At 36.3% G+C, this 27,112-nt stretch overlaps 3 protein-coding genes across 3 annotated transcripts in view; all 3 read right to left on the bottom strand.

The window, feature by feature from the left end:
- Window positions 1-9,431, bottom strand: part of LOC128180265 (eukaryotic translation initiation factor 3 subunit A-like) — a 32,573-nt gene extending 23,142 nt beyond the window's left edge. The window contains exons 1-2 of the mRNA XM_052848235.1: window positions 9,168-9,431; window positions 4,477-5,360 (exon numbers count right to left, since the gene is read on the bottom strand). Coding sequence (XP_052704195.1) covers window positions 4,477-5,333 — 857 coding nt within the window. The 5' untranslated portion in view covers window positions 5,334-5,360; window positions 9,168-9,431. The remainder of the gene's footprint in view (window positions 1-4,476; window positions 5,361-9,167) is intronic.
- Window positions 1-27,038, bottom strand: part of LOC128180255 (eukaryotic translation initiation factor 3 subunit A-like) — a 101,226-nt gene extending 74,188 nt beyond the window's left edge. Inside the window, 11 exon segments of the mRNA XM_052848216.1 lie at window positions 22,960-23,097; window positions 23,261-23,446; window positions 23,567-23,683; window positions 23,975-24,338; window positions 24,534-24,742; window positions 25,016-25,156; window positions 25,404-25,462; window positions 25,600-25,763; window positions 26,017-26,153; window positions 26,432-26,622; window positions 26,844-27,038. Of these exon segments, the coding sequence (XP_052704176.1) occupies window positions 22,960-23,097; window positions 23,261-23,446; window positions 23,567-23,683; window positions 23,975-24,338; window positions 24,534-24,742; window positions 25,016-25,156; window positions 25,404-25,462; window positions 25,600-25,763; window positions 26,017-26,153; window positions 26,432-26,622; window positions 26,844-26,892 (1,755 nt within the window). The 5' untranslated portion in view covers window positions 26,893-27,038.
- LOC128180273 (uncharacterized) lies at window positions 14,345-17,659 on the bottom strand. Its single transcript, XM_052848244.1, has 5 exons — window positions 17,517-17,659; window positions 16,956-17,171; window positions 16,002-16,822; window positions 14,836-14,901; window positions 14,345-14,747 (listed from the first exon to the last, which is right to left on the bottom strand). Exons 2-5 carry the CDS (start codon window positions 17,161-17,163, stop codon window positions 14,652-14,654), a joined length of 1,191 nt encoding a protein of 396 aa, XP_052704204.1. The 5' UTR covers window positions 17,164-17,171; window positions 17,517-17,659; the 3' UTR covers window positions 14,345-14,651.
- Window positions 27,039-27,112: the final 74 nt, after the last annotated feature.

Here is a 27,112-nt window from a genome sequence, read left to right as displayed (position 1 = left end):
TGATCGTGTATTCTTGCAAAATTTTCTATTGTTCTAAAATATATTAGACTCCATCGATCTTATTTACGGTACCAATTTTCATTTAATTAATTTTTTTTTGAAACAATAAATCCATAACAGAATACATACGATGGAAATACTTATCGAATCAAAACATCGTTATTGATAATTTTTCAAACATCCGATTTACCTGAAAAGTGCATGCTAAACCGTAAATTGTTAAACAAAACATTAAAAAGTCAACAGGTGGCTGAAATACCTGATGGCGAGAACTGTTTTGATGCAGGGAAACAATGGATAAATATTGATATAAATGAGAATTTTATTTTAAAAAAATTGAGCATTTTGACAGAATAATATGCAACTCTGTACGTGTAGCCATACACAAGGGATAACAAACGATATCGGCAGTATCCTGAATTACGGCCTGAAAAAATTGGATGAACTATAATATAATTATCAAATTTTTGCAATTTATAACAAGACTTTACGTTATTAACTGAAATAAGTTGCTACTTTGGATCTATATTTACACGTTGTTTAAATCAATAGCAACGACAGAAAAATATGTCGATAATAGAGCATTTATATCTCGCAGAAGGCCGATCGATCGATAAGTGGACGGACTACGGGAGATAACTCTCACTAATTATAAGCAGTAGGCTTTTTCATTGCGCCGGTTTACAGAATAGACAGGATCCGGATTGCACAAATTTTTTAAAACAAAAATAATGGGAAAATGTCAAGGGGCTGAATAATGTCGCAGGATTGGGCAGCATGCAGTAATACACAACATCCGGATTCAACGAGTTTCAACATGTACATAATTTTTTCATTGAAATATGGCTTAACTGATCGGAAAAACTACTGCAACGTATATTATTGCACACATACTTAGCATAACCATCGTTTAAAAGCGTACAATTATTTTATTGAAAATCGGACCAAGCAGCTTTAACATTAAGATTTACATGTGTAAGACACTTTATTTGTCATGTGCATGATCATGTGCATTAATTATTTTCAATACCTGCTTATTCTCCATAATGATCTCCAATTCCATTCACAACTGCTGTCATTCAAAATCATATGAATTAAACAAAATTTTAAATTTTGTGTAGATCTCAACTGTTATGTATCCAAGTAATCTATTGATTTTATCATGTGTTACGTAATTAGGTAATAACGTTTTTAGGGGTCAAACTTCATTCACAAATTACCCTTTTCCTTCGTAAACATTCATAGGATCGAAAACAGATTTCCTACAGAGATTTATAATGGGGAATGTTTACATCTTTTCTCAATTCGTAAGTCTCTCGGAATATCTAGCACAATTTTTCAACGTAATCATCCGGGCATTATAATGGCTGATGCAAAATGCAAAATCCCCGTAGACATTTTTTTAGCCGTGTATTGAAACCTGACAAGCTAGAGGGGGCGTTACAAAAAGGAAATCTTTGAATTTTTTCATACTATCGAATGAACATCGTCTGAATCAAGAGATATTTACAAATATCGAATAATTTAAGAAAATGTGTGGCAGACTTTAGGTATACATGTGGGACAGACTTTAGGTATACATTTATATATCCTTACAATATAATGATTTTCTCATGCGTTACCTAACTAGGGATATTAGGGGCCAGAGGTAAAAAAGTTTAATCTTTTCTATTTCAATTGGAAGAAATGCAAGTATTTAAACAAGCAATGTAAGAGAACTTATAAAAAGCATTACAGGAAAGCTTTATTATTTAGTACTTCACTCCTATTTCCATATCATGTTTTGTTGTCGAAAATTATAGTCGATGACGTCATTTCACCTTCTAAAAATCGAAGGAAGACCTCCTCGTTGCTCGCAACGAGATCGTGTCTAGTTATTATTATTATTATTTATGTCGACTTATTAGCTTACTTATGTTAACATGCGAGATAACTATGTTGACATGTAACTTATTTATGTTAGCATACAACTTCTTTATGTCGACATGCGATTTATTTATGTCGACATGCAACTTAATTATGATAACATAAAAGATAGATATGTTGACATGAAACATATTTAGGTTGACATGCAACTTAGTTATGTTGACATGAAGCTTATAAGTTGCACGTCAACATATTAATCTCGCATGTGATATAAGAAGTTGCATGTTGACATAAATAAGTAGCATGTGAACATAACTAAGTTGCATGTCGACATAAATAAGAAGCATGTTAACATAACTTTGTGCATGTTGACATAAATAAGTTGCATTTAGCATCTTGGATGTCATATGTGGGTGATATTTGAGATTTTTTGATAATTTTCATTTGATTGCAATATTCTTGTAATGTCAACATATTTATCTTGTATGTCAATATATTTGATAGATAAAAAACTTTCACACAAGGGGCAGAGATATGCCACCATACCTCCTGGTGAACTTCTGAGTTAGTTTAGCCAATCAGAGCCAGAGTAAGAAACGGTTCGGGTTACAAACAAAAATGGAGTCGTATGACGAAGCAATGGCACAGCGAGCTAGAAACGGAGCATAAATTGATATTAGACGCCCTCAGGGAATCCAAAGATTGTATTAGCATAACTTTCAAAACACGTAATTGAAGAATTGAACCGACGATTTCATTGGTCAAAACAAAATTCAACAGGTGACCTCAAGCGGGGTTTCTTTAGATCCTCGTGTAGCGACAATAGAAAAAAAAGGAGCGGATCGAGGATCTGATTTTAATCTGATTGAACTTGCTCCAAATACCTAACTTCCTTTAGCATTCAAATCCTTTGGCCCAGATTCAGCAGTGTCAATTGCATAAATATCAAAAACTGCCTTATCTTTGCAAATTTAGTGAAGTTAAGACTAGAAATTACTTAGATATGGCCACCAAAAGGCACTTCTACAAAAACTCATAACTTGCTTCAAATACCTTAACCTTCTTAGGACAGCATTTGAAATGTACATGTATGACTAACATGTAAACGGTTCAGCATCCAAATCGGTTTATTCCTTAAGAATGGTCTGATACATAATCCATGCAATTTTAGTGCAGTTGCATGTGTGGTATCAGTGTCTACTAAGATATGGGACTTTACGTGGACGCCAAGGATATTAGCACACCCCTCTCCCTGACATTGTCTCGGTGAGCTAAAATTGTACATGATTTTTTTAACGTTATCATCCGAGTACTTTCATGAAATTGGTTTTCCAAGTTCTGAAACGAATGAATAATGGATAACAATTAAGACTGTAGGCCACCCTCCTCCTCCGTTTCATTACTAGGGAACAAATCCTCTTATTAAAGTAAAAGCACACAGACCACTTCTCCAATCTGAACAACAGTTCTTTGCATCATTCATTCTATTTCAGTTTTTCTTATATTAACTATTAAGTTTTCCCTATATATCATTCTATGTTAAACTTTGAACCCCTTTAGGGAACCCAGTATTCGTCTGGAGTCATGATTTTAACAATTTAGCATCCGCAGTATTTAAGGACGCTTGCATGGTAATATCTCAAAAAAACTGTAGCATTTGAATTCTTGAGAAGAAGATTTTTAAACATTTTTCCTATGTGTTTCTAAACTTTAAACTTTAAATCCCTATTGAGACACCAGTCGGGGGGGGTCACGATTTTAACAAATTAGATTCTTCACTATCTTCGGATGCTTGTATAGTTATCTTTCAAATTGTAGCATTGCAGTCCTTGCAAAGATGATTTTAAACATTTCCCCAATATAATTCTTTGTTTAGGTTTGAATCCCTCTTGGGGCCCCGAGTATTGGTACGGGTCATGATATTAACAATTTTAGAATCTGCACTATCTTAGGATGCTTGTATCTTTCAAATTGTAGTACTGTACAGTAGTTCTTGCGAAGAAGACTTTAAACATTTCCCCAATATATTTCTATGCTTAACTTTAAACCCCTCTTTGTGCCCTGAGTAGGTCACGATTCTAACACTTTAGAATCTACACTATTTTAGTATGCTTGCATAGTATTCTCACAAATTGAAGCATTTTAGTTCTTGAGAAGAAGATTTTTAAGAAGGTGCCTATATATTTCTATGTTAAAGATTGCATCCTTTATGAGTCCCAGTTTCAGTCCGAGGGTCACTGTTTTAACAATTTCAAATCTTCACTATCTGTACATGTACAAGCTTTGGTGTAAATATTGGCAATCCTGGAACAGTGGTTCTTAAGAGGTTTTTTTTAAAAGACAGACACCTTCTTAAGTTTTGCAATTATTTTAAAAGGGTTTTGCACGTTATTCTAGCTATTTAGAATCCGCCTTTAATAGGTTTGGTAAATTTGACCTAGTGGTTCTAGAGAAGAAGTCAAAAATGAAAAAAAATTTACAAACAGATGGACGGGCGGAGAGACGGAGTAGGACAACAGGTGATAAGAATAGGTCATCTGAACATTTGGTTCTGATGAGCTGATAATAAATAGATGTCATAAGAGCTAAATTTTGACACAACACGCCTACCTGTTCGGGGGTGATGGCTGGACTTCCTGGGTTGGCATGATATTGCCACGTTCTTCTTCTGTAAAAGATATTTCTGATAGAGAACCAAACTGTTCAGTAAGCTGATCTCTTTTTATTTCTAGAGATGTAAATTTTGGTAGGGATACTATTAATTTAGGTGGCAGTTTTCTAAATTGTGCATTCTTTGAATTATTCTCAGATACAAGGCAGACATCTTTGGAAACAAGTAATTTCTTAAGATTGGCAATGCTTTTTGTGATTTCAGAGACTGAATTCGCGATTTTGTCTTCTTGTTGGTTTAGAACAGCCAGATGCTTGGTTTTCATTTCGTTTATTTCAGTTTTACTTTTGTTAACAAGAATGTTGATTTCTTTATGAAAGTCCTCGCCCATCTGTGTGGCATTTGTTGTCAGTTTTCCGTAATAGATTTCTAAATCGGCTTTTTTTTTCTCCAATTCCAAAAGAATTTCTTCGTACTTGGGGTAGATTGAGTTTTGTAATTCATCAACATCTTTTTCTACAGCTTTTAGTTTGGCCTCTATCACATCTAGTGAAGGAAGCAAAGTGTGACCCTTGTGTGAATTGGTCAAAATGCAGCTGGAACACACAGGCACGATGCATTCCTTGCAGTAAAATTCACATTGCTTTTTGTCATGGTTTGGGCAGTTTGGATAAATAGGAGTGGTTCCCCGCTGTTTGAATGGAACCATTTTATGTTGTCTTGAATCATCCAGAAGATGCTCTCCAACACAAGCTTTGCACAGATCTAGGTGACACGTGTCACAGTGAAGTGGGGGGAGGGGGGTCTCACAAAGATGGCATCGTACAACATCTTGGGCGCTACACTTAGGATCCATATTGCGCTTGATTAACCTTTTAAGTACCTGTGAATATACAGAAAGTTATTTTGTGTGGTATATCTGATCGCCCCGCATCGTGTTTGTAAAAGTTTGAAGTTTTGTTATGCAATGTGTGTAACATCAACAAATTAAATTAAACTGCCTAACAGTCAAGTTTTATCTTTACGAAATTATGGAAGAAAACCCATTCTTTGATGAAAGAATGTTTTTTTTTTCAATAAAATTATATTTGCAATCATGTATGGAAAAAAGACAAGAGTGTACAATGCCTGATAAATCGCCCGCACCCAAAATGTTGAAATGGCATACGAACATATAAAAAGAAATTTACATTATGATCGTATATCTGTGTTAGCGCTTTATTAATATATGTGTACAGAACATGAACATTACATTCATGTATTTTGATCATTATCTAGAGCGTTTTAATATATATATTTTTAAATCTAATAATTTTGTCTTAAAACTGATTTACTTAAAAATAAAACGTCGGCTAAGATTCGAACACCCTCTCATCCAATAAGGAGGGTCTACAAGCCTCTGCCTAGCTCACTGAGCAAACGGTGAATAACTTTGATATTTTGACAATTATTAATTATTTGATAAAAGTGAAATGCTTTTGGTGAAAACCACGAATTTGGACCCATTATGGGTCTAGACTCCATTTTGATAAATCATAAATAACAAGAGGCCCATGGGCCACATCGCTCACATGAGGAACAATAGGTATAATAAAATCAGCTTATAACGGAGTCATAATACAAACTATCCGGACAATGTACAATAATACATGTAGATCCTGTTAAAATAAAATTCATCCCCCCCCCCTGGATATTCTTATGTTTATAATCATTAGTCCCTTTTCTAACAGGATGATTTCATAGTCGTATCACGTGTTGAGTATTGCAGCTCTCAAAAAGATCCTTAGCAATTTTTATATGTGTGATATAAACCTACATCAAACTCTGAACCCCCTGTGAGGCCGAAAACTTGTCCAGGGGCCGAAGTCTAAACAATTATAAAGAATCATCTTGCTGATTAGTTTCTGAGAAAATTTTTAAGATTTACTCTATATATTCCTGTGTTAAACTTTGCCCCCCTCCCCCTCCCCATCCTGGCCCCATCCTACCTCGGGGGTGTCATGGTTTTCATAACTTTGAATCTACACTACCTTAAAATGCTTCCACACAAGCTTCAGCTTTCCTGGTTGATTAGTTTTTGAGAAAAAGATTTTTAAAGATTTACTCTATATATTCCTATTTTAAAATTCAATTCCCATTGTGGCCCCACCCTACTCCCGGGGGTCATGGTCTTCACAACTTTAAAACTACACTACCTGAGGATGATTCTACACACGTTTCTGCTTTCCTGACTTATTTGTTTCTGAGAAGAAGATTTTAAAGGATTTACTCTATATATTCATATGTAAAACGTCCGCCCCCTCCCCCCCCCCCCCCAATTGTGGCCTTACCCTATCCTTGAGGGTCATGGTTTTCATAACTTTGAATTTACACTACCTGAGGATGCTTTCACACAAGTTTCAGCTTTCCTGGCTGATTGGTTTCTGAGAAGAAGATTTTTACAGATTATCTCTATATATTCCTATCTAAAATTTCGTCCCCCATTGTGGCCCAATCGTACCCCAGGGGGTCATGGTTTTCACAACTTTGAATCTACACATTTTAGAATGCTTCCACATAAGTTTCAGCTTTCCTGGCTGAATTAGTTTCTGAGAAGAAGATTTTTAAAGATTTACTCAATATATTCCTATGTTAAACTTCACCCCCCATTGTGGCCCCATCCTACCCCCGGGGGTAATGGTTTTCATAACTTTGAATCTACACTACCTGAGGATGATTTCACACAAGTTTCAGCTTTTCTAGCCTAATGGTTCTTGAGAAGAAAATTTTTGAAAATTTCTCAAAATTTTTCAATAATTTCTAATTATCTCCACTTCAAAAAGGGTGTGGCCCTTAATTTGCACAACTTTAAATTCCCTTTGCCTAAGGGTGATTGTGCCAAGTTTGGTTGAAATTGGCCCAGTAGTTCTTGAGAAGATGTTGAAAATGTAAAAAGTTTACGGACAGACAAGACAAACTGACGACAGACAAAATGTGATCAGAAAAGCTCAGACTCACACACCAACACAATTACATATTCGGATGTCTGGATTTTTGAACACGATTACACTCCATATGACTAGGCGCAGATCTTGGGAAGGGGGTAGGAGGTTCTCATGGTGTTCCGATGGGGCCACTTTGACCTTCGCACATTCGCCTTTAGGTCGAAAAGCGAGAGTGCGAAGTTGCGAAGGCGAAAGTGCGAAGATGCGACGGCGAAGGAGCGAAAGTGCGAAGATGCGACGGCGAAGCGCGAAGATGCAAAGGCGAAAGTGCGAAGTTGCGAAGGCGAAGAAGCGATACTACCATCGCTACTTCGCCGTCGCATCTTCGCGCTTTCGCCTTCGCCTTTTTATAATTGTGCAGCTCTCTATCGTTTAAAGACAATTTTAGCTGTATAAAAGGACATAAAAGACAGACGATTAACTTTTTAGAATTTATTTTCAACAGCCTGCGCAGATCCATAACTTTTTCTACGGGGGGGGGGGGGGGGGGGGGTTCTGAGACATATTTTGGAGATTTTATGATATATAATTAATAAAATTAAATTTTCCGTGGGGATGGGATCCGGACCCTCTCTCCCCCTTTACTGCATGTGTGAAGTTATTAATATTGAATTTACCGGGGACGGACCCCCTCTCCCCCTCTAGATCCATACATGAGCAAGGAGTGTCGCATAATGAAATTAGAATGTTACTTTGTTTGATCCACGGTAAACAGACAGCTGGTAATTGACAGGAGTCTGGAAGTGCATATGTACATACATTATGACGGGCATTACATTTTATTTGGAGTATATAATGATTGGGCTTAGCCAGCACTGGTAAACATATATGTCACATGTACACATTAAAATATTTATAAACATTCAGAGTAAGCACAATGGCCTTGCGCATGCGTACCAATAATATCATGGATTAATTGGAAAACCTTGGCGAGTACGGCGCCTGCATCAAATTCTATGTAATCGACTGAGACTTTCTGAATGCTATAAAAAAAGGCGAAGGCGAAAGTGCGAAGGTGCGAGGGCGAGAGTGCGAAGTTGCGAAGGCGAAAGAGCGATAGTAGTATCGCTCCTTCGCCTTCGCACTTTCGCCTTCGCATCTTCGCCGTCGCATCTTCGCACTTTCGCTCCTTCGCCGTCGCACTCTCGCACTTTCGCCTTCGCAACTTCGCACTCTCGCATCTTCGACCTAAAGGCGAAAGTGCGAAGGTCGAAGTGGCCCTCTCGGAACACCATAGGTTCTATAGGGGTCCCCACTAAAAAGAATTCAAATTTATTCAATTCACATAGAAAATTTACCAAAAATAACGCCCCCGGCAAACACAATTATACATCGGACGGTCCCCTCATCTTCGCTAGCCAAGGGTTTTCGGTCTACTTTGATCCCCATTCAAGATGCGGACCCCTTTGAAAATGATATAGTTTCACACGCAAGCTATGACCTTTACATTAGAAACCCAGTGCAAGATCACTGCACTTCTTTTACACTGTACCAAAGGCACTTGGAGGAAGTTTGAGTCAGATAAAGCCATGGGAAAAGAATAAGCGAACTCTAATTAACAGCTGATAAAGTAAATAAACAGTGTATGATAATGGATTAATCGATGTTACACAACATGAACAGATTTAACTTCCTAGTGTGTCTGAGAAATATACTACATTATATACATTGAATTGAATATCAATAACGTTAAATGAAAACTTTACCACTGTATGTAAAGAGTTTCATCATATCTTAAGGTGGAAGGCTACATCGTCACAATATGTCTGACATCCTTTTGAAACGCCATTTTTTTCCGGATTGATAGTATTATGTCATGGAACAAAATAGCTATACACCGTTCAATTTAGACTGGTCCTCTGTCTCTATCGTACGAAAGAGATAGACTGGTCCTATATCGTGCATTATGAGGTCAGACAGGCATTGCCAGTCTACGTACGTACGTTCAATAAGAATGAAATCACAAAAACGCTTAAAATTCTGATTAAAGCTTTCAACTAACATTGATTATCAGCTGTGACGTATAGACAATTGCAACTTCTCGGGCCTTTCCGGCAAGCTCGGTGTTTTTCCGAGCTTGCCGGAAAGTCCCGAGGAGTGGCGATTGATATTTGTCGTGTCTTCTGACACATACGATCATAAATATTTGACGGATTATCGATAAAGCTAAGCAGATATATTTTCACTTGAACCCTCTTGTAATATGTAAACGGTGTGACCGTTGGACCGAGCGCAGATTTTAACAAAGCGCAATTTGATTTTTGTAGAACAATATATAGCATTGAATCATGATTTTTTGAAGTATACAGTCTCATAACTGCAGCGGTGTGTGCATACAAATTGAGTAACGCGCGTTATGAAAATTTGTATGCAAACATCGCTGCAGTTATGAGACTGTATACTTCAAAAATGCTTATATTTAAATTATTTTAACTTAATTCATGCCTTGTCTGCAAATGAGATTTATACCTTAAAATTCTTATCTTATCCTAAGAGGAAGTTTATATTTTATTTTCGCTTGTGACGTTGCAGTTTACAGCGTTCAACGTTTGTAACGTTATAATAAAACTCCTCATTTTAACCTTTGTTTACCCTGTGTGCATTTCAGTGTTATAACCAACTAAGAACCAGTGTGCGCGGGAAAAAGAACGAGCTAAACCTACAGTTCATCAAACAAAATTTTTGTCTACGTCCCATAATGCTCTCTAATGTTTTCACCCGTGGTGCTATGCCAAAAATGGCCGACTTTTAACTCGTAATTTACGGTGTCTTAAGGTTTGAAGACACGTTTTGAGTACCGCATATGCTTTGGCGAGACTCAAGAGATTTGTTACATTCTTCCATACCTTCGTATATTGAGTCGAGATACGTAAACAAAGACGAACAAATCATGGATGACGTCACAGTGCTCTCGCGCTATATTTCCCACGATAAATTTAGAGGTGGATCAATATATAAATTAATATAGCAATATTTACATTCCAAATATTTATTCCATGTAAAGTGTGTGAAAAGATACTGCAGTTATAAGACCGTAACACACACAGGGTACTCAAAGGTTAGAATAGCTAGTTTTATTATGACGTCACAAACGTTGAACGCTGTAAAATGCAACGTCACACGCGAGAATCAAAGTTCACGCTTGTGGCTGTTACAGTGGCTCTTCCATTAGGCTAATTCGATCTTACCCTTAGGATAAAACAGAAATTTTGACGTATAAATCACATTTGAGGACATGGCAAGAAGTTAAAAAAAAATGTAAATATAAGCATTAAATCATTATTTTTTGAAAGATACACTCTCATAACTGCAGCGGTGTGTGAATACAAATTGAGTAACGCGCGCTAGCGCGCGTTACTCAATTTGTATGCACACACGGCTGCAGTTATGAGACTATATCTTTTAAAAAATAATGATTCAATGCTTAATTGAATCATGATTTTTTGAAGTATACACTCTCATAACTGCAGCGGTGTGTGAATACAAATTGAGTAACGCGCGTTAGTGCGTTATGAAAATTTGTATGCACACACCGCCGCGGTTATGTGAGTGTATACTTCAAAAAATCATGATTCAATGCTTATATTTACATTTTTTAACTTCTTGTCTTGTCTGCAAATGTGATTCATACCTTAAAATTCCTACCTTATCCTAAGGGTAAGTTAATATTAATGGAAGAGCCACAGTAACAGCCACAAGCGTGAACTTTGATTTTCGCTTGTGACGTTGCAGTTGACAGCGTTCAACGTTTGTGACGTCATAATAAAACTCGTCAATTTGACCTTTGACCACTTGTTGCATTTAGAGGCATTTGAAGAACACAGAATTTAATGGAAAAACACAGTAGAATGTAAGTTACATATGTAATGCGTTTACTAGCTATTTCAATATAGAGTGCGATACCTGCCTCATTAACATATGATTTGTTTTTATTTTTTTTAATATAGAGATTATATAAATAAATACTAGCAAGAGCCATACTTTACTCCATTTTTAAACTAATTGTGCATGCATGTACAGTAGGCAGGTAAGTATATGAGTAGGGAGGAAATAAACAATAGGATATTTTGAACTAAATTAAAAGGAATAAAGAGAAAAAAATAAACAGCTAAAAAATTTATGCAGATATTGCATATAGTCAAATCATTAAATTTAAAGGTTGGAAATTACACCCCTACAAACAGGGACCGATCTCTCTCTCTCTCTCTCTCTCTCTCTCTCTCTCTTGGGAGAGGGGTAGGGGGTTGCACTGTATATATCATAACCATTAAAATTAGTACCTTTGGCATACTTATTGTAGAGCAATACTCTCTCAAAAATTCTTTGACGTTCGTTGATACTTAAATAACACTAGGTTGACAACGATGCAAGGTATGTGTAATTCTTGCTGCGCTCGCCAGAACGGTAGCACCGTAAAACATATTATATATGTGTTACCGTTAATCCTCGCTGCGCTCGGTATAATGAAATATGTTTACGGTGTAACCGTTTGGAGGGAGAAGCCAGTATAAATGGGGCTAGATCAGTAGATGCCCTTTCATCATGTTCATCATCTCTGGCATGTCATTTTATAAATTGTTTTGCTTGGACTCTAATCTTATTGCTTGTTAAATTTGTTCAATCCCGGCCCTGATATACTATATAGACTATAGTCTGCCCCATGTTACTGTTTCCATCACATTTTGACAATGTTATAGAAACGTACACAGCTAAAAGAAATACAATTGAAATCCTTCATTAAAACATTATCTTTTTTTTTTACTCAGAGATTTTCACAGGAAAGAAAAACAGATTTCTTTTGGAGATTTATCTTCTTTCCATTCGGAAGTCTCTTGGAACACCTCACACAATTTCCAAATGCTATCATCCAGATCTTATTTTATATCATTTGCAATACAAATCTCCATAGATTTTTATTTAACAGTCGCTTTTTCAGCCGAACAAGTCAGAGAGAGAGAGAGAGAGAGAGAGAGAGAGAGAGAGAGAGAGAGAGAGAGAGAGAGAGAGAGAGCGCAAGGAAATTCAAATACAAAAACCTGTAAACAAATTTTCATTCTGGTATGTAAATAAATATTGTTTGAACCCTGAAATATTTCATCTTCGTAAGCCAAGGGTTTCTGATCAGCGCCGCTCCTTGAGATCACAAACCCTTTGCTAGCAAAGGTAGGGATATTTATTAATAACTAATAATGAGGCAAAAAATCTTGGGACAGTTAAAAATCATTTTGATTCTATCAATATACTTGTGTATTATTTTGATGTCTTATTGTCTAGTCTGAAGTAATTTAATTATATATATATATATTATATATATATATATATATATATATATATATATATATATATATATATATATATATATATATATATATATATATATATATATATATATATATATATATATATATATATATATATATATATATATTGGATAATACCTGGCTGCAGCTACATGTAGTTTCTACATCGCAGATCTCTGGATAATTCCTCAGCATGAAGTATTTTAACTTTTTACTCCCTTATTTTAAACATGTTAAATGTATGCATAAAACATGAATTAAAGAGTAATGACGTATATTTTTTTAAAATAAGAAATTAATGAGTTTGTCTGACAAATGTCTAACAGTTAGTGTGCAATGCATATTTATGATTGTAAATGCAGATCAGTACTTCCTATTATACATAATTTTTAAGTATTTAAAATGCATATTGCTCCAAATAATCTCCCTATTTGCTTTTATTTTTATGGCAGATCGAGGGTAATTTGAACGGGCCCGTGAGAGGGCCTCACCTTCTATAAATATACATATGGTTGTTTATAATTTGTTTTGTATATAAAAGAGTAAAAGGCAATGTAACTACTAACATTTTGTAATTAAATATAATGCATTCATCAAAAATATAATTTCTCAGATTCAAATATTATCATAAGCACTACTTAAAACTTATTCCTACATTTTAGCATGTACTTTTACCGTTTTTTATTTTTTTTTAAATTAGAGAATTGGTCCCAAGATATTTGAGACCAAGTAAAATCAAGAAAGACAACTCTTAAACAGGATCTTTCAAACCAAGATTTTTGAAATAATTCAGTATTTCTTTTAATTTTTCAATTTTATTCAATTTCTTTTTTTCATCTCATTAACCAACGAATATTGTTTCTATTTTCAGATTTTTGTGGGATTTCATTCAGCAGTTTGCCTTAAAAGAATTTTTAAATATTTTAGAATCATATTTATGTGGATTCCAATAAAAATCATACTAACTTCACTCATGATTATTTTGTTTTTCATTTTCAAACTTTCATAACATTTCACTTTTATTAGAGTTTAAAAACAGAAATGTTTAAAAATTTGACATACATGTACTAGGGGTTATCTGGAAGCAGACTGATATTTTAAAAATTCTCTTAAAAATAGAGTATTGTACTTTGGTGTCTATTTATATTGCTGAATACTGTGCCTATTATTAGTAACAAATGCATGCAACAAAAATCTCATAGTCGGAGATAAAGAAATAATGCTTATTTATGAATTCACGTCAGCTTTAAACACTGTCATAGACTTGAGTACCCTTCATGTTACGAGCCCCTGATGCCTGTGCATCAATGGTATAAATATCTTCTCGTCCTTTTCATCGTCACGTCAACAACAAATGTTCATATAACGAGAATATCGAAACAATTTTGGAGTGAATTAAGGGGAATGTGCGGCCATTTTGTACATTTACAGTAAGAATTAAACTGTAAACATGTTTTGAACTGGCTTGTTTCTTAATTGTCAGTTTTCAATCTACCCACAATACCTGCTGTACCAGATTTTTATGCAATGACAAACCTATTGCTTTTCATATCCCCGTAATATTGATAATAAAACAAACAAGCTTCTTTTCAATCATGTTTACTTGTATTGACATGACACAGTTACATTTATAAATAAGCAATCAACTTTCAAATTAGAAATGAACAGTAAATTCTTATAATATTATATCCAATCAAAAATAATGTAAAATTTACATCACTTTTAGCAGTTACATTAAACATAAATACAAAGAAAATAGATACTCATAATTTGCAATGGAGTATGCAATATCAGTTTAAGCAATTCAATTTGTAAATCGCCCATTGTGAGGTGGTTTTGCAATCCTATTCAATGTTGATGAATTCTACCAGTTCATTATCACAAACAGTTTCATCCTCCTCCAAAAAGATGTCTCGGTTTATCAGTCTGATCAATAACGCACTGTGGTCCATCCATCATCTTCCTCTCCCTCAGGTTTTCTGACAGCTAAAACAAAAGACGGTACATTATAACACAATCTGAAACATCCTTCTTTTGATTCTGATTATTCCCTCAGGTATTGACGAATTCCTACCTCCTTTTTCTGGCTGTTTGTCTCTCCAACTTCTTCCTCCTTCGCGACTTGGTGGGGGTCCCTCACCTACAACAGACAATTATGACATGTACTGTCACACAAAATAGTATCTAGTTTACATGTAAAGATTGCTTTAATACCTAGATTTTTGATGCAAAATTTGCCATTGTTAAAGGACCTAATTGTGTTTAAAGCTGCTTAGTCCGATTTTTTTGGTATTTCAGTATCAATTTTTTTTTCTAAACAAATCATTTATCTTAAAAAAGTTATGGACTTTCTACTTTTTACACCAGCAGAACCAGTCTCTTTTCAAAGTTAGAAATATTCCAAGTAAATAATTTTTTTCTTTTTGGGCAAACGAAAAAGCAAACCAAAATGCATCACGGGAATGTTTAGAAAAGGAAACCGTTTGGTTTCGTCCCCCGAACAATTGGGGTTATTCAACCCGCGTGCTATGCACTGATTGTAAAGAGAGCAAACTTCAGAAATATTAGCGAAGAAAACGTACACGTTTATTTGTAATTTGCCTGATTACTTCGACCTTTAATTAAAGCGATGTCAAAGACGTAATACAACCATCTCTGTCTCGTCGTCAGGGGTGAATTTAAACATGAGGCAAAATAACGCGGTACCCTTTTATGTCGTTTGTTTTGTTAGCAAAATGTACACGTATTTTTCTTCATTGAAATTTGGCTTAACTACTGCAATGTCTATCATTATACATATACTTAGCAGAACAATCGTTACAAAAGCATGCATAAAATTTGATATAAAATCGGACCAAGCAGCTTTAAAGTCAAACAAATGGATTGTTATTGATCATCATAAAGGAATTGATATCTTAGAGATCTTGGTGTCCCTTAACTGACTTCAATTTGAAGAATCTCAACATTAAGATTTTTTTTTCTGACAGTTCTATCAGGTTTTCAATGAATAAGCCAAACTTCATATGAAAACTTCAAATTTGACACAAAATAAACCCAAAAAATTGCAAAAAGTTATGATAATTCCATCATAGAAATGTTTTACAGACATCTTAATTTATACCAATTTTTTTCATATTAATATATGATATCAATATCTATTGATCCAAGCATCAATAATGATAAATCCACACTTAAGTTGACAGCTGCTACCCTGGCCTTTTGTAATAAATCTATACTCACTACGTCTGAAGTCCTCTCTCCCTGGCCCTCTGTCCTCTCTTGTGGGTCCTCTGTCCTCTCTTGCTGGTCCTCTGTCATCTCGCCGGCTCCATCCCTCTTTCTCTCCGGTCCTCTCTCTCCAGCTGTCTCCTCCAGTTCTGCCTCCTCTCCAGGCCCCTCCTCCACCTCTTTCATCTCCTCCATCCTCCTTACGGCGGTCTCTCCATGCATCGCCCCCGCGGCGTTCTTCACCACCACCACCACCTCCTCCCCATCTGTCTTCCCGTCCACCACCTCTACCCCAGTCTCTTTCTTCTCTGGGAGGAGCTCGATCAGAGAAACCCTCCCGATCACGATCAGATCTCCAACGGTCTTCTCTAGGTGGAGCTCTTCTGTCTCCAAAGTCTCTGTCTTCACGAGGAGGACGACGATCTCCAAAGTCACGATCATCTCTTCTTCCAAAATCTCTGTCTTTATCATCTCGTCTTCCAAAATCTCTATCATCTCGTCTTCCAAAATCTCTATCATCTCTTCTTCCAAAGTCCCTATCGTCTCGTCTACCAAAATCTCTATCATCCCTTCTACCAAAATCTCTATCTCTGTCATCTCTCCCTCTTCCAAAATCACGATCATCTCTACCTCTTCCAAAATCTCTATCATCTCTTCTGCGTTCTCCAAATCCTCCACGATCACCACCATCCCTCGATGGTACTCTATCCTCCCCTCTGCTTCTCCATGTGTCCCTAGGGGGAGAGATACCTCGAGCTGGGGGCCTGTCTTCCCTAGGAGCACCCCTCTCTCCCCTCCAGCCTTCTCCTTTTGGTTCTTCTTCCTCCTCATACCTGAAGTATCAAACAACAATCAACGTATTAACATCACAATCCATCTCTTTTATCAACCTGGGATTTCACAAAATGTTTACCTATCATAAATAATACAAATCACAATACAAAAATCCTGTGCTAGTGTACTAACCGCTTGGTGGGGCTGGTCTCTTTTTTCCAGCTCTCTGATCGCTGTTTCTCCCTCTCCCTCCAGCCGCCCCCTTCTCTGGCCCCTGCTGGTCTCCAGGCTCCCCCATCACGACCTCCCTCCTCCTCCTTCTCCCGCTCTCTATCTCGCCAACTTGGACGCTCTCCTGGTCGACCAGCAAATGGTTTAGGGCGGTCTTCTTTGCCATCATCTCTACCGCTGTATAATATCAATTGTATGCATTTGAACAAAAAAACAAGCAAACAATATTTAGGAAGAGGAGAAATATAAGAACACAAATATAATGTAATGAACAAAATAATAATGAATTCATGTCTTGCAATCAGGTATCATCCTACCATAGTATTGACCAATTATGTGCATCAATATTGTTGGTTTTGTTTAAGTAAACTGTATCTATGAAGAGAATACAATCTGTGGAGTAAACCGTTTGTCTTTGCCTTGTTTGACGCCACAGCAACCAAGGTGTCACCATGGTAACATTCAAGGCAGTAGTTCGCAATTGCTTGTAGACACCCTTTTTAACAAAAATCACTTGTGTACCTCGTTTTTTCCATCTCCTGTCGTCGCTTGGCTTCCTTCTCTTCAATCTCTCTCTCCCTCTGTCGCTGTTTCTCAGCCTGCTCCTCTAGCTTGGCTAATCTGGACTCATACTCGCGTTTCTCAGCTTCCAACTTCTCCCTCTCTTCCCTCTCCTTTTCTTCACGTTCTGTCAGGTCAAAGAAATGTACTTGCTCATCAATACCTCAATTTTTTTTCGAACTATACTGAATCATAAATGTAAAGATTTTAGAATTTCCTTTTGATACAAAGCCAGTAATATGCTCATTCATTCTGACTTAATTTCTTTTCAGAACTGAAAAGTTCAAAACTTAACACCTGAACAACTAAATCCTGGATTGCTACAGAAAAAGAGCAACACACTGTGTGCTAAACATAAATGTTTTCTTTAGGTAAAACATTTTTCATTCAGTGCTATATGATTAAGGGAGTCAGCAACATGAGCTAATAAAACAAGAACCTTACCTCTCTTGAGCTGCTCGTCCTTTCTCCTCTGCTCTTCCTCGGCCCGTTCCTGGATCCACTTCTGCCTTCGGTCCTCTCTTCGCTTCTCCTTCCTCTCGTACAATCTTTTCTTTCTCTCCTCTGAAACCTTAGCCTCAAACTCGGCCAGCTTTTTCTGAAATAACAATAACAAAATAATATCAAGTACTCATTAATGTGACATAAAGTATAACAGTTTACATAGACAGAGGTCAATCATGATAAATCTGATTTTTATTGTTATCTCCTTATAGTGAACTGTATTCTGTCCATGAAATACAGTTTGTGGAGCGAGATGATTTACTCTGTGCCTGATTTGACGCCATCACAGTAAGAACTTTGTAATGGTAACATTTAAGGCAGGTATGATATAGAAAATACCGGTATAACCATAGCATATTTGCTATAGGTAACTACCAGTAATCATTACTTATTTATTATAAACTTCTATTTAATAGAATGCATAAAATTAGACATTAGTAATTGTGAATATGCAAAACACTACTAAAGTAGTTCAAAAGACTGAATTATACATTTCTGACATCTTTGAAAAGCCAGTATCATCTTGAATTAAACAATGCAAGATGAATGCTGGTTTGTAAGTAGCAGAACAAAAATCAACATCTAGTGTAGACAGCAGAGATTTCTGTATATATGTTGACACATTAATTAATCCTATAGAGGAGTGATGTAATGCTAAGGCAGGGTTCAAGAACCAAGAAAATGGAGAGCCATTTCTAACTTTAGGATAAATCACTTTATGACAATGAAGTATTTGATATGCAATTTTTCTTGCAGAAAACATTTTAAAATTTACATATAGAAAATTGAATTTCCATAGGGTCCCCCCCCCTCCTTTTCCCCCTTTTCAGAGTGAAACTAAAAGCATTTAGATTTTCAACTGTCAAGATTTTGAATTCCTTTATAACCCTTTTTTTTGCTTGTCAAAATTTATTGAGCTTTCAAAAACTATGCTATGTGCCTGCAATGACAGTCAACTAAAAATCAACCACATGTAACTTATAAAGATACAACCTATACAATCTTTAATTATAATCATTGTTGGAGGATTGAACTTTAAGGATTCAACAATCATGCTGTGATCTCCTTATAGTGAACTGAATTCTGTCCATGAAATACAGTTTGTGGAGTGAGATGATTTACTCTGTGCCTCGTTTGACGCCACCACAATAAGAACATTGTAATGGTAACATTCAAGGCAGATTGAGACTAAAAATTATCCTATCAGATTAATATCAGAGTCTACAATACCACACTAATGTTCTACACTTTTAAGAAAAGGTTTACATGTTTAATGTGCTTGCAGAAAGTCAACTAAACTAGTTCTTGAAGTACATGTATTATCAGCTTTTTGTTCCAGTAATATACATTTCACTGATTCAACTAGAGTTTCAAGTGTGCATCAAGGTCTGAAAAAAGCCTTGCAGATACATATCATTTTATCTTTTTATACTTAATTGTGATTATAGATTCATCCATAAGTTCATGATCATGTATTATTGACAGGCATAAACTGAGATTAGTTTGCTGTAAAATCCCTTGTGATACATTTCTTGATATACAATTATTACACAATTCTTTAAAGATGGAATTTCTGTATGCTGTTGTGTAGGATCAGTAACAGTAATTATAAATCCCGTGTATTCAGCAAGTTCCTTTGAGCCTTCTCTGACACTACAAAGATAGAGCAAGTTTGCAGTAACGCTGAAGGCATCAAAGAGTAGGTCCCCATTTGTACAAATTTGCAAAATTGAACTGTATATCTAAATATTTACTTTTTCCAGTGCCTTTGTCTGTGATAACACTACAAATCAAATTTGTATTGTACAGTCCTTCACATTTGATGCAAATGATGCAATGTGGGGTGCAAGAGGGGTTTTTATTACATGTACTATGAGTGATCAAATCTATCTAATGCCCTTCAGGTTTTTCAGTGGATTTGATAACCCGAACTATATTTGATCTCCTCGTAATAATTAATGATTCCTCATTTCTTAGAAGGCATATATAAAAGTACATCACATATGTCTGACTTTTATGCATCCAAAATACCTGGGGTACTGACATGCAATTTGATTTTATGTTCAATTTTTGATTTGAAAAGAAAATAGACTACATAAATTCTACATTAAGGTCAGTTTCATTTTAGTTTCGATTAATCGAGCTCCAATCTATGAAGATGCATAAAGCCAGTGTTATCTCCCATTTCTATGATACTACGCAGATGAGACATTGACTCCTCTAGGATAGTCCATAGCAGGTTAACTCCCTGCATGGGCCAGTAACATCAAGTGACCACAGCAGAGTTTGAACAAGCAATCTCTGAGATACTAGCCTTATACCATTACTAACGACTTCTTTGTATCATTTTCCCATTCAATAAAATTCTTCGAGTGAACACATTTATTCTTTAGATATTTTTTAATAAAGTGGCTTATACAGGACACATTTGCATATTTTTTAATTTCGTAACTGAATAACCCATTAACTAGTCTGTTTGAATTCTTTAACAGAGATCTATGTGTATGCTGTTTTGTAGGATCAGTAACAGTTATTATAAATCCTGTGTATTCAGCAAGTTCCTTTTAGCCTTCTCTGACACTGCAAAGATACAGCAAGTTTGCAGTAACGCTGAAGGCATCTGATATTTCAAGTGTCATAGGTTTCTCCTGTATCCTTTCCAGCTCTTACCTTATACAAACTTGATGTTAAAATCAAATCTCCAGAAAAAGATAGTATACATATTTTCAATGAGAAAATCATATATAATTCACAGTTTCTATCAGATCAAAATATTTCACATTTAAATTCATGGCATCAGAAAAATATAGTCAAGAGGGAAGAAATATAAAGATTAAAAAAAAAAACCTATTGTCTAAGCAATCATTGGGGTCATTTGGGCAACTAGAAGCTTCGGTTTGAAATATTCTGCTTGTGAACAAAGTACTTATCATTATAAAGTGACCAATTGCGAACACTAGGCTAGACAAAAGGGGTGGATAAAACAGTTTGAAGGTTATTAGGTTTTCAATAAAAGACTCAGGAACAAGACAATATTGGTAGTGTAATACCGTATCACATTGTGAGCTCCTTATAGTGAACTGAATTCTGTCCATGAAATACAGTTTGTGGAGTGAGATGATTTACTCTGTGCCTCGTTTGACGCCACCACAATAAGAACATTGTAATGGTAACATTCAAGGCAGGTATCATTCAAGATCATGCAAGCTGTGCAAATGCTTCACAAATAAAATCATATGGAAACCTATCTTAAATTTCCCTGGGTCCTTTTTCTAAACGAACAAGACAAAGGCCATGTTGCTGCCTTACCTTAAACATTTCCTTCCTTTGCCCTCTCAATAGATTCAGGAACTCATCCTTGTCAGTCTTCATCCTGTTGAGGCGATCCCGACTTGCCAGCGCCATCTGACGGTCACTCTTTAACTGCTCGACCTACAAACACAGAAGCTAGACATGTTTACTCACACAACAGGAGCTGAAAATCCCGACACAAGAACACAAGAATAACAATGATGTAGGTTGATAACCATTGCAGTTCCTTAGTTGATGAGATTGTCTCAGAAATAATTGCCAACTGCACCTCCTAAACCACAACTGGTGTCGTCTTGGTAACCCGTACTATGAAAGTCCTCATAGTATAAAACTTATACAATCTGTAACCCACCTTTTCAGCCTCTTGCTGCTCAAAGAACTCTCTAGCCACTTTCTTCTCCTGTTCATACTGTTTTGCCAAATAGGGAATTTCTTCCAAACGCTTTGCACGGGCAAAATGATCAATCTACAAGATTAATGATCATACAAACTTTTAATTTATATTTTTACACGCTCAAAATGGCTCACTTTATATTCAGACAAGCACATATTAGTTATTTCATAAATGAAATGAAATAATTTATTACATCCATCACTATTCCAATCATAGACTCAAAACAAATACTTTTGATTTTTTCTTTCAAAAGAGAAAACTGCTAATTATGATCCTTGTTTGCATTCTTCTGACCTTTTTCTCCTGGTTTTTGAGACGGTCCATCAATTCTTTCTTTTCTTTTTCTAGCTGTTCCACTTGCTTGGCCATGATATCCTCTACATCCAGTGTTTCAAACGCCTGAAAGCAGAGATAAGCCCCCAACCCATAATGATGATGTTGAAATCAACATTTTACAACTACATCCTGACAAAAATTGCACCCCTATGCAAGTTCATTCTGTTAATAACAGTAAAAATAAGAGTCATTGGAACCCTTCTTAAATAATCAAATTGACAAATACATGTATTTTCTATACAGGGAGGTGCAAGTAAGTGGTGGACTTCACCAGATATCCATGTATGCTGAGTGCGATTGTTGTTACTGTACCTCCTCGTCCAGATTCTGCAACACTTTGGCTCCGATGTCTGTCTTCTTAAGTTGTTCGATCCTCTCCATGGCATGTTTCTTCTTGATCTCCTTGTGCTCCTCAATCTTCCTCAGGCGCTCTCTCTCCTTCGCTTCCCTCTCCAGCCGAGCCATCTCCAAGTCGTACGCCTTCTTCTTCTGCTCCTCAATCTGTTCCTGTTCCTCCCGCTCCTGAATAACACAATACAGATGTTTACAGGTATATTTTGGATTACCTAAAACACTGAGATTTTTCTGCAGAATTTTGACAAAGTATTTGCTAAAGAAATGTATAAATTTTCCATAATTCTTTGACAGTGTATCTATAACAACATATGGATAAGATGTGAAGATGTATTAAACAGTGTATACAACCTCTTTAGGGGAAAAACTGTTGCTAATTTAAGGGAAGATGAACATTTATAACTGTGCAAACTTAAAGGAAATGTCATCATTGTTGTTTTGTTGGTTATGTTCTATACTGGTTCGATGTGCATGTGTGTGTGTTTTGGGGGGGGGGGGCCATACCCTCTGGTCATTGAGGTGCTCCAGCTGCTCCTTCCTATCCTCAATGATCTGTCGCCTTTGTAATATCCTCTGATGTTCTTTCTTGGCAGTCATTCTGTAGCTGTTGGCAATCTGTACCTGCATCTCATGTCGCTGGACCTGTCATATACAACACAGTTTTATTTACATTGAACATCAAATTAGCCTTCTTTAATATTTCAATCCACTTTTCATATTCAAATGACTAAGTAATTGTGCTAAATTTCTACAATCACATTTTATCCTTGACCTTGAAATATCATATGCCATATGAGATTCTTACCTTTCGGTCCTTTGGTTCTATGCGTTCAATGGCCTGGTGAAGGGCTCTAGCCATTGAAATCAGCTGGTTGCGTATGCCCTCGCTGGGCATGCTCTGTATGTAAGGACCCTCCGGTACGTCCTCCTTCTGTGCAACCATCAGATCTGTGCCAAAGCTCAGAGACTTGCTTCTGTGGTCAATTCTCACCTGATGAATGGATCAATAGTGGTAACACAACGTATAGTAGATGGTCACTTGTCTGTCATTTAATGCAGAGAGAAAGATGAAAACACTTAGAAAAGCATGTAAAGGTGTAATCCAACTTACCTGTAGTTCTAGAGTCTTAGCTGCATCTACAATGACTCTTTCTAAACGGAATTTGGAGGCAAACGGAATTAGGTCAGCCAGTCTGGAAAAGGCAATTGTCTGGTAGACTTGAGACACCTAGTAAAACAAGGAATCAGACTATGATATCACAGGCAATATACTAATCTACATTCAAAATAACTATACCATTTGCATATAACTATAATCCAAATTCATATTTCAATTCCCTATTCTCTTCAATGCATTAACCAACCCTAAAAATAAACAATTTAAAATATGCCATTGTTTAATCAAATGAGGTACAATTTTTGTTTTCCAAATATGGTCCTCATTCACACAGTGACACTAACACATGTAAGATCTGCTTTAATTCTAATTGACCTATGTATGGATTAGATAGATAATCACCTGTTTGAGGACCCGAGTGATGATGATCTCCTCCAGGGCTGGGATGTACTGACCGAGTTCCTCGTTGTTACTGATGAACTCAATGGATGCTTTAACCCGGTCATACAGCCCCAGGGGGTGGAACTCTTCCTCAAGGTACTTGAACAGGTTCTGTATCTCAGGGTGAACATACTGAATGATGTTAAACTTAACAAAGTCTTTGATGAGGGACTGACGAGTGGGGGCATTGTTCAGCATCAGGAGAGTAGCCAGTCGTCTTTTCTTCTCCATGGTTGCCTCATCTGTCTCCAACAGCTGATCGATTGTGTTCCTTGACGCTGGTATGGGAACAGCAAGAGTGGCACATAGAACTCGCGATGCCATCCTGTTGGAAAGATCAGCATATTACTGTTTGATATCAAACCGTTCCCCCAAAATTTAACCTTGTGTAGAAAATCTAGTTTATTCAATTAACCTTTTTAAAACGAATGTTCCCTGGTGTTTAGTTTTAATCAAATACCACATCAGGTAAATGTGACTTGTGATAAATAAAATCAATGGATTCAATTTGAATTCTTACTTCTGTAACTCATCAGCTGACAGATTTTTGCGCTGTTCACGAGACAGAATGTACAATCTGTGCAGAGTGCTTGCATGGAAGAGGCCATTGCCAGACTTCCAGAAGACAAGCCCCAGTTTCTGATAATAGTTGGCCATCAGGGAGGGTTTTGGGGACTTCTTGGACAGCTGAATCAGGCCGTGAATGTCCTCTACCGCTTTGAATGCTTCCTAAAAACATCAGTTGTAAAACATTACAATATAAACTTCTGAAACAACCAAATCAAGTCAACAGGGTAAGCCTATTCAATTTATATTACAGTAAGATTAAGCATCTAGAAATTTATCAACTATAAAAATAATTTGCTGCATAATGAAAATTTCTGGAATATATAACTAAACAGGTTCCAACTACACCCAAACATGATTTTTTTTTTTAAAATACAGTATTTTGAAATATTTTCAATCTGTCAATCCCCATCCCATTTGATGTGTGGACTTTACCTGCCAGAGCTCCATCTTGATGGCACTGTCTAGCTGTTCCAGCCTGGTCTCCAGGTGCATGCCCTGGGAGTCTGGGTTGTTGAGGTTGATGGCCGTCGTCTGATGTTGATGCTTGTGAATGTGGCCAAGATGAGTTCTCAGCTGTCATAGACAAACACAACAGGAGGTAAAATTACGACTAGTTTCAAATCAACAACTTCTTTCTATCAGAATTATACATCAAGCTCAATTTTAGAAAAAAATTTACTACTTTCAAATTGATACACTGCTAGGGATTGTATTTCATGTGTCTTGAAAAAAGTTTTGAAATATTTCCGGGAAAAATACATTAATACTAATCATAATAAACTCTCATATAAATTATTTTGATGTTCTTAAGAAGACTTACATTGTCGCATAGTTTCCTGAATTCTGTTTTTCTGTTGTACTTCAAGCAGAATTTGAAAGCTAAAAATTAAACAAACAAAAAACAAGGTCAGTGCAAACTATCTTAAATTTCTTATCAGAAACCTCAGCCATACAGTTGAACAATTATATAATGAAAGATTTTGATACAATTTAAATTTAAGGTAAAATTTATTCACCTTGCTGTGCAATGTCTTGGTAGAGTCGCTCGACACGGGAATTATTTCGCAGCAGATCCAGGCACTGCCTGTAGGATTCCCACAGGAACTTGACCCATGGGGTCAGAATAGCTCGGTCAGTCCTGTCCTGAGTGTCCTCTCCACTCACTGCCTTCAACAGGAGGCTGGAAAATGGATAACATTACAACACCATTAAAATCATTTCTAAACTACATGTCAAAACTCAGAGATTTAAGTATCACTGTTGTTCTATACTGGAAAATTATGAGGCAAATGATTAAAACAGATCCTTACTAATCATCCAAAACAGGTTCAATAGCTTGTTTCGGATATAATATTTATTTTTTGTCCCATCAATAAACCTTGTTCATGTAATTTATATCTGAGCATTCATAAGAAGGATTGTTCTTGCTCTACCTTTCTGGTGTATCTGGGTTGTCCAGATCATCGATATCCACAACAGCCTGATGGGACTCGGCTCGAGCGGCTTCAGTCTTGGACTCGGCGAGACTGATGTACTTCCTGACCACATCCTCCAAGGACTTTATGTTTACCTGTAACAGAAGACACAACCATAAATTCATCGTCACTGAAGCTCAAAGACATCATATTTTAAATGACTTTATGTGTACATATTCAGTGATCCAATTCATTGATATTTAAAACTTTTGATTGCTTTCCAAGAAAAAAATCTGTTAAACCATAGAGCAATTTTCTTTTACACATGTATTTCTAATATTCTATAACAGACAGAAGAGAAATCAGCTTTTACGAGGAAATTGACTCAATGTATAGCATATTTATCATGTTGTAAGAGCTACAAAGGCTGTACCTGCTGACAGATGTTTTTGTACTGGTACAAGCCCTCTTTTGCAATGTGACTTTTCCGCAGCTCCACACAGAGCTGCAGATATTTTTCCATTATTGGTTCGTGAATCTTCTGCCATGTTCGATGTTTTTTGCTCTTGATCACGTCATACAATGCATCAAGAGCTCGCTGCTTTTTCCCAACATCAATAAACTCTGCATTTAGAAATCAAAGGCATGCGTACAAAAGATTAGAAAATGAATAACAGCGCACAGATTATAAAATTCGGGATTTATTGTCTTCGTTTTCAAGAATGTAACAATAGAAATTATGGTAAGAATATAAAATTATCCATAAAAGAAAGATATTTCAAGCAACCATGTGGCACCCGGTCACTTTACAATCGGACCCAACATATTTCGAAATTTTCAATTACCATTCGCCCTCTTCAGGGCATTTTCTGGACGCTGAAAGTAGGTCGGCATGGTGATGTTTAATTATACATGTGTTTCAATCTGGTTAAACGGTAAGAACCTAGGTAAAATGGATAAATTCTTATCCTGACGTGGTTCCCGCACTACCAATATGGCTGCGACCACTCGCACATGTGCGATGAACAAGATTGTGACGTCATTGAAAAATGAATATCCTAAAAGCACAAAGAGAGGAATTAAATCTAGGTTTACCGTATTCTACTCAAAACAT

This window comes from Crassostrea angulata, chromosome 4, assembly GCF_025612915.1.
Source record: "Crassostrea angulata isolate pt1a10 chromosome 4, ASM2561291v2, whole genome shotgun sequence".
NCBI classification, from domain to species: Eukaryota; Metazoa; Mollusca; class Bivalvia; order Ostreida; family Ostreidae; genus Magallana; species Magallana angulata.
This window is presented reverse-complemented; position numbering and strand designations above follow the sequence as displayed.

Coding starts and splice junctions, on each gene's coding strand:
- LOC128180273 (XM_052848244.1), bottom strand. CDS start 17,163: ATGATGGCAAAGAAGACCGCCCTAAACCATTTGCTGGTCGACCAGGAG. Junction 16,823..16,955: donor GAGACCAGCCCCACCAAGCG/GTTAGTACACTA, acceptor TTGATACTTCAG/GTATGAGGAGGAAGAAGAAC. Junction 14,902..16,001: donor GAGAGAGGACTTCAGACGTA/GTGAGTATAGAT, acceptor TGTCTGTTGTAG/GTGAGGGACCCCCACCAAGT.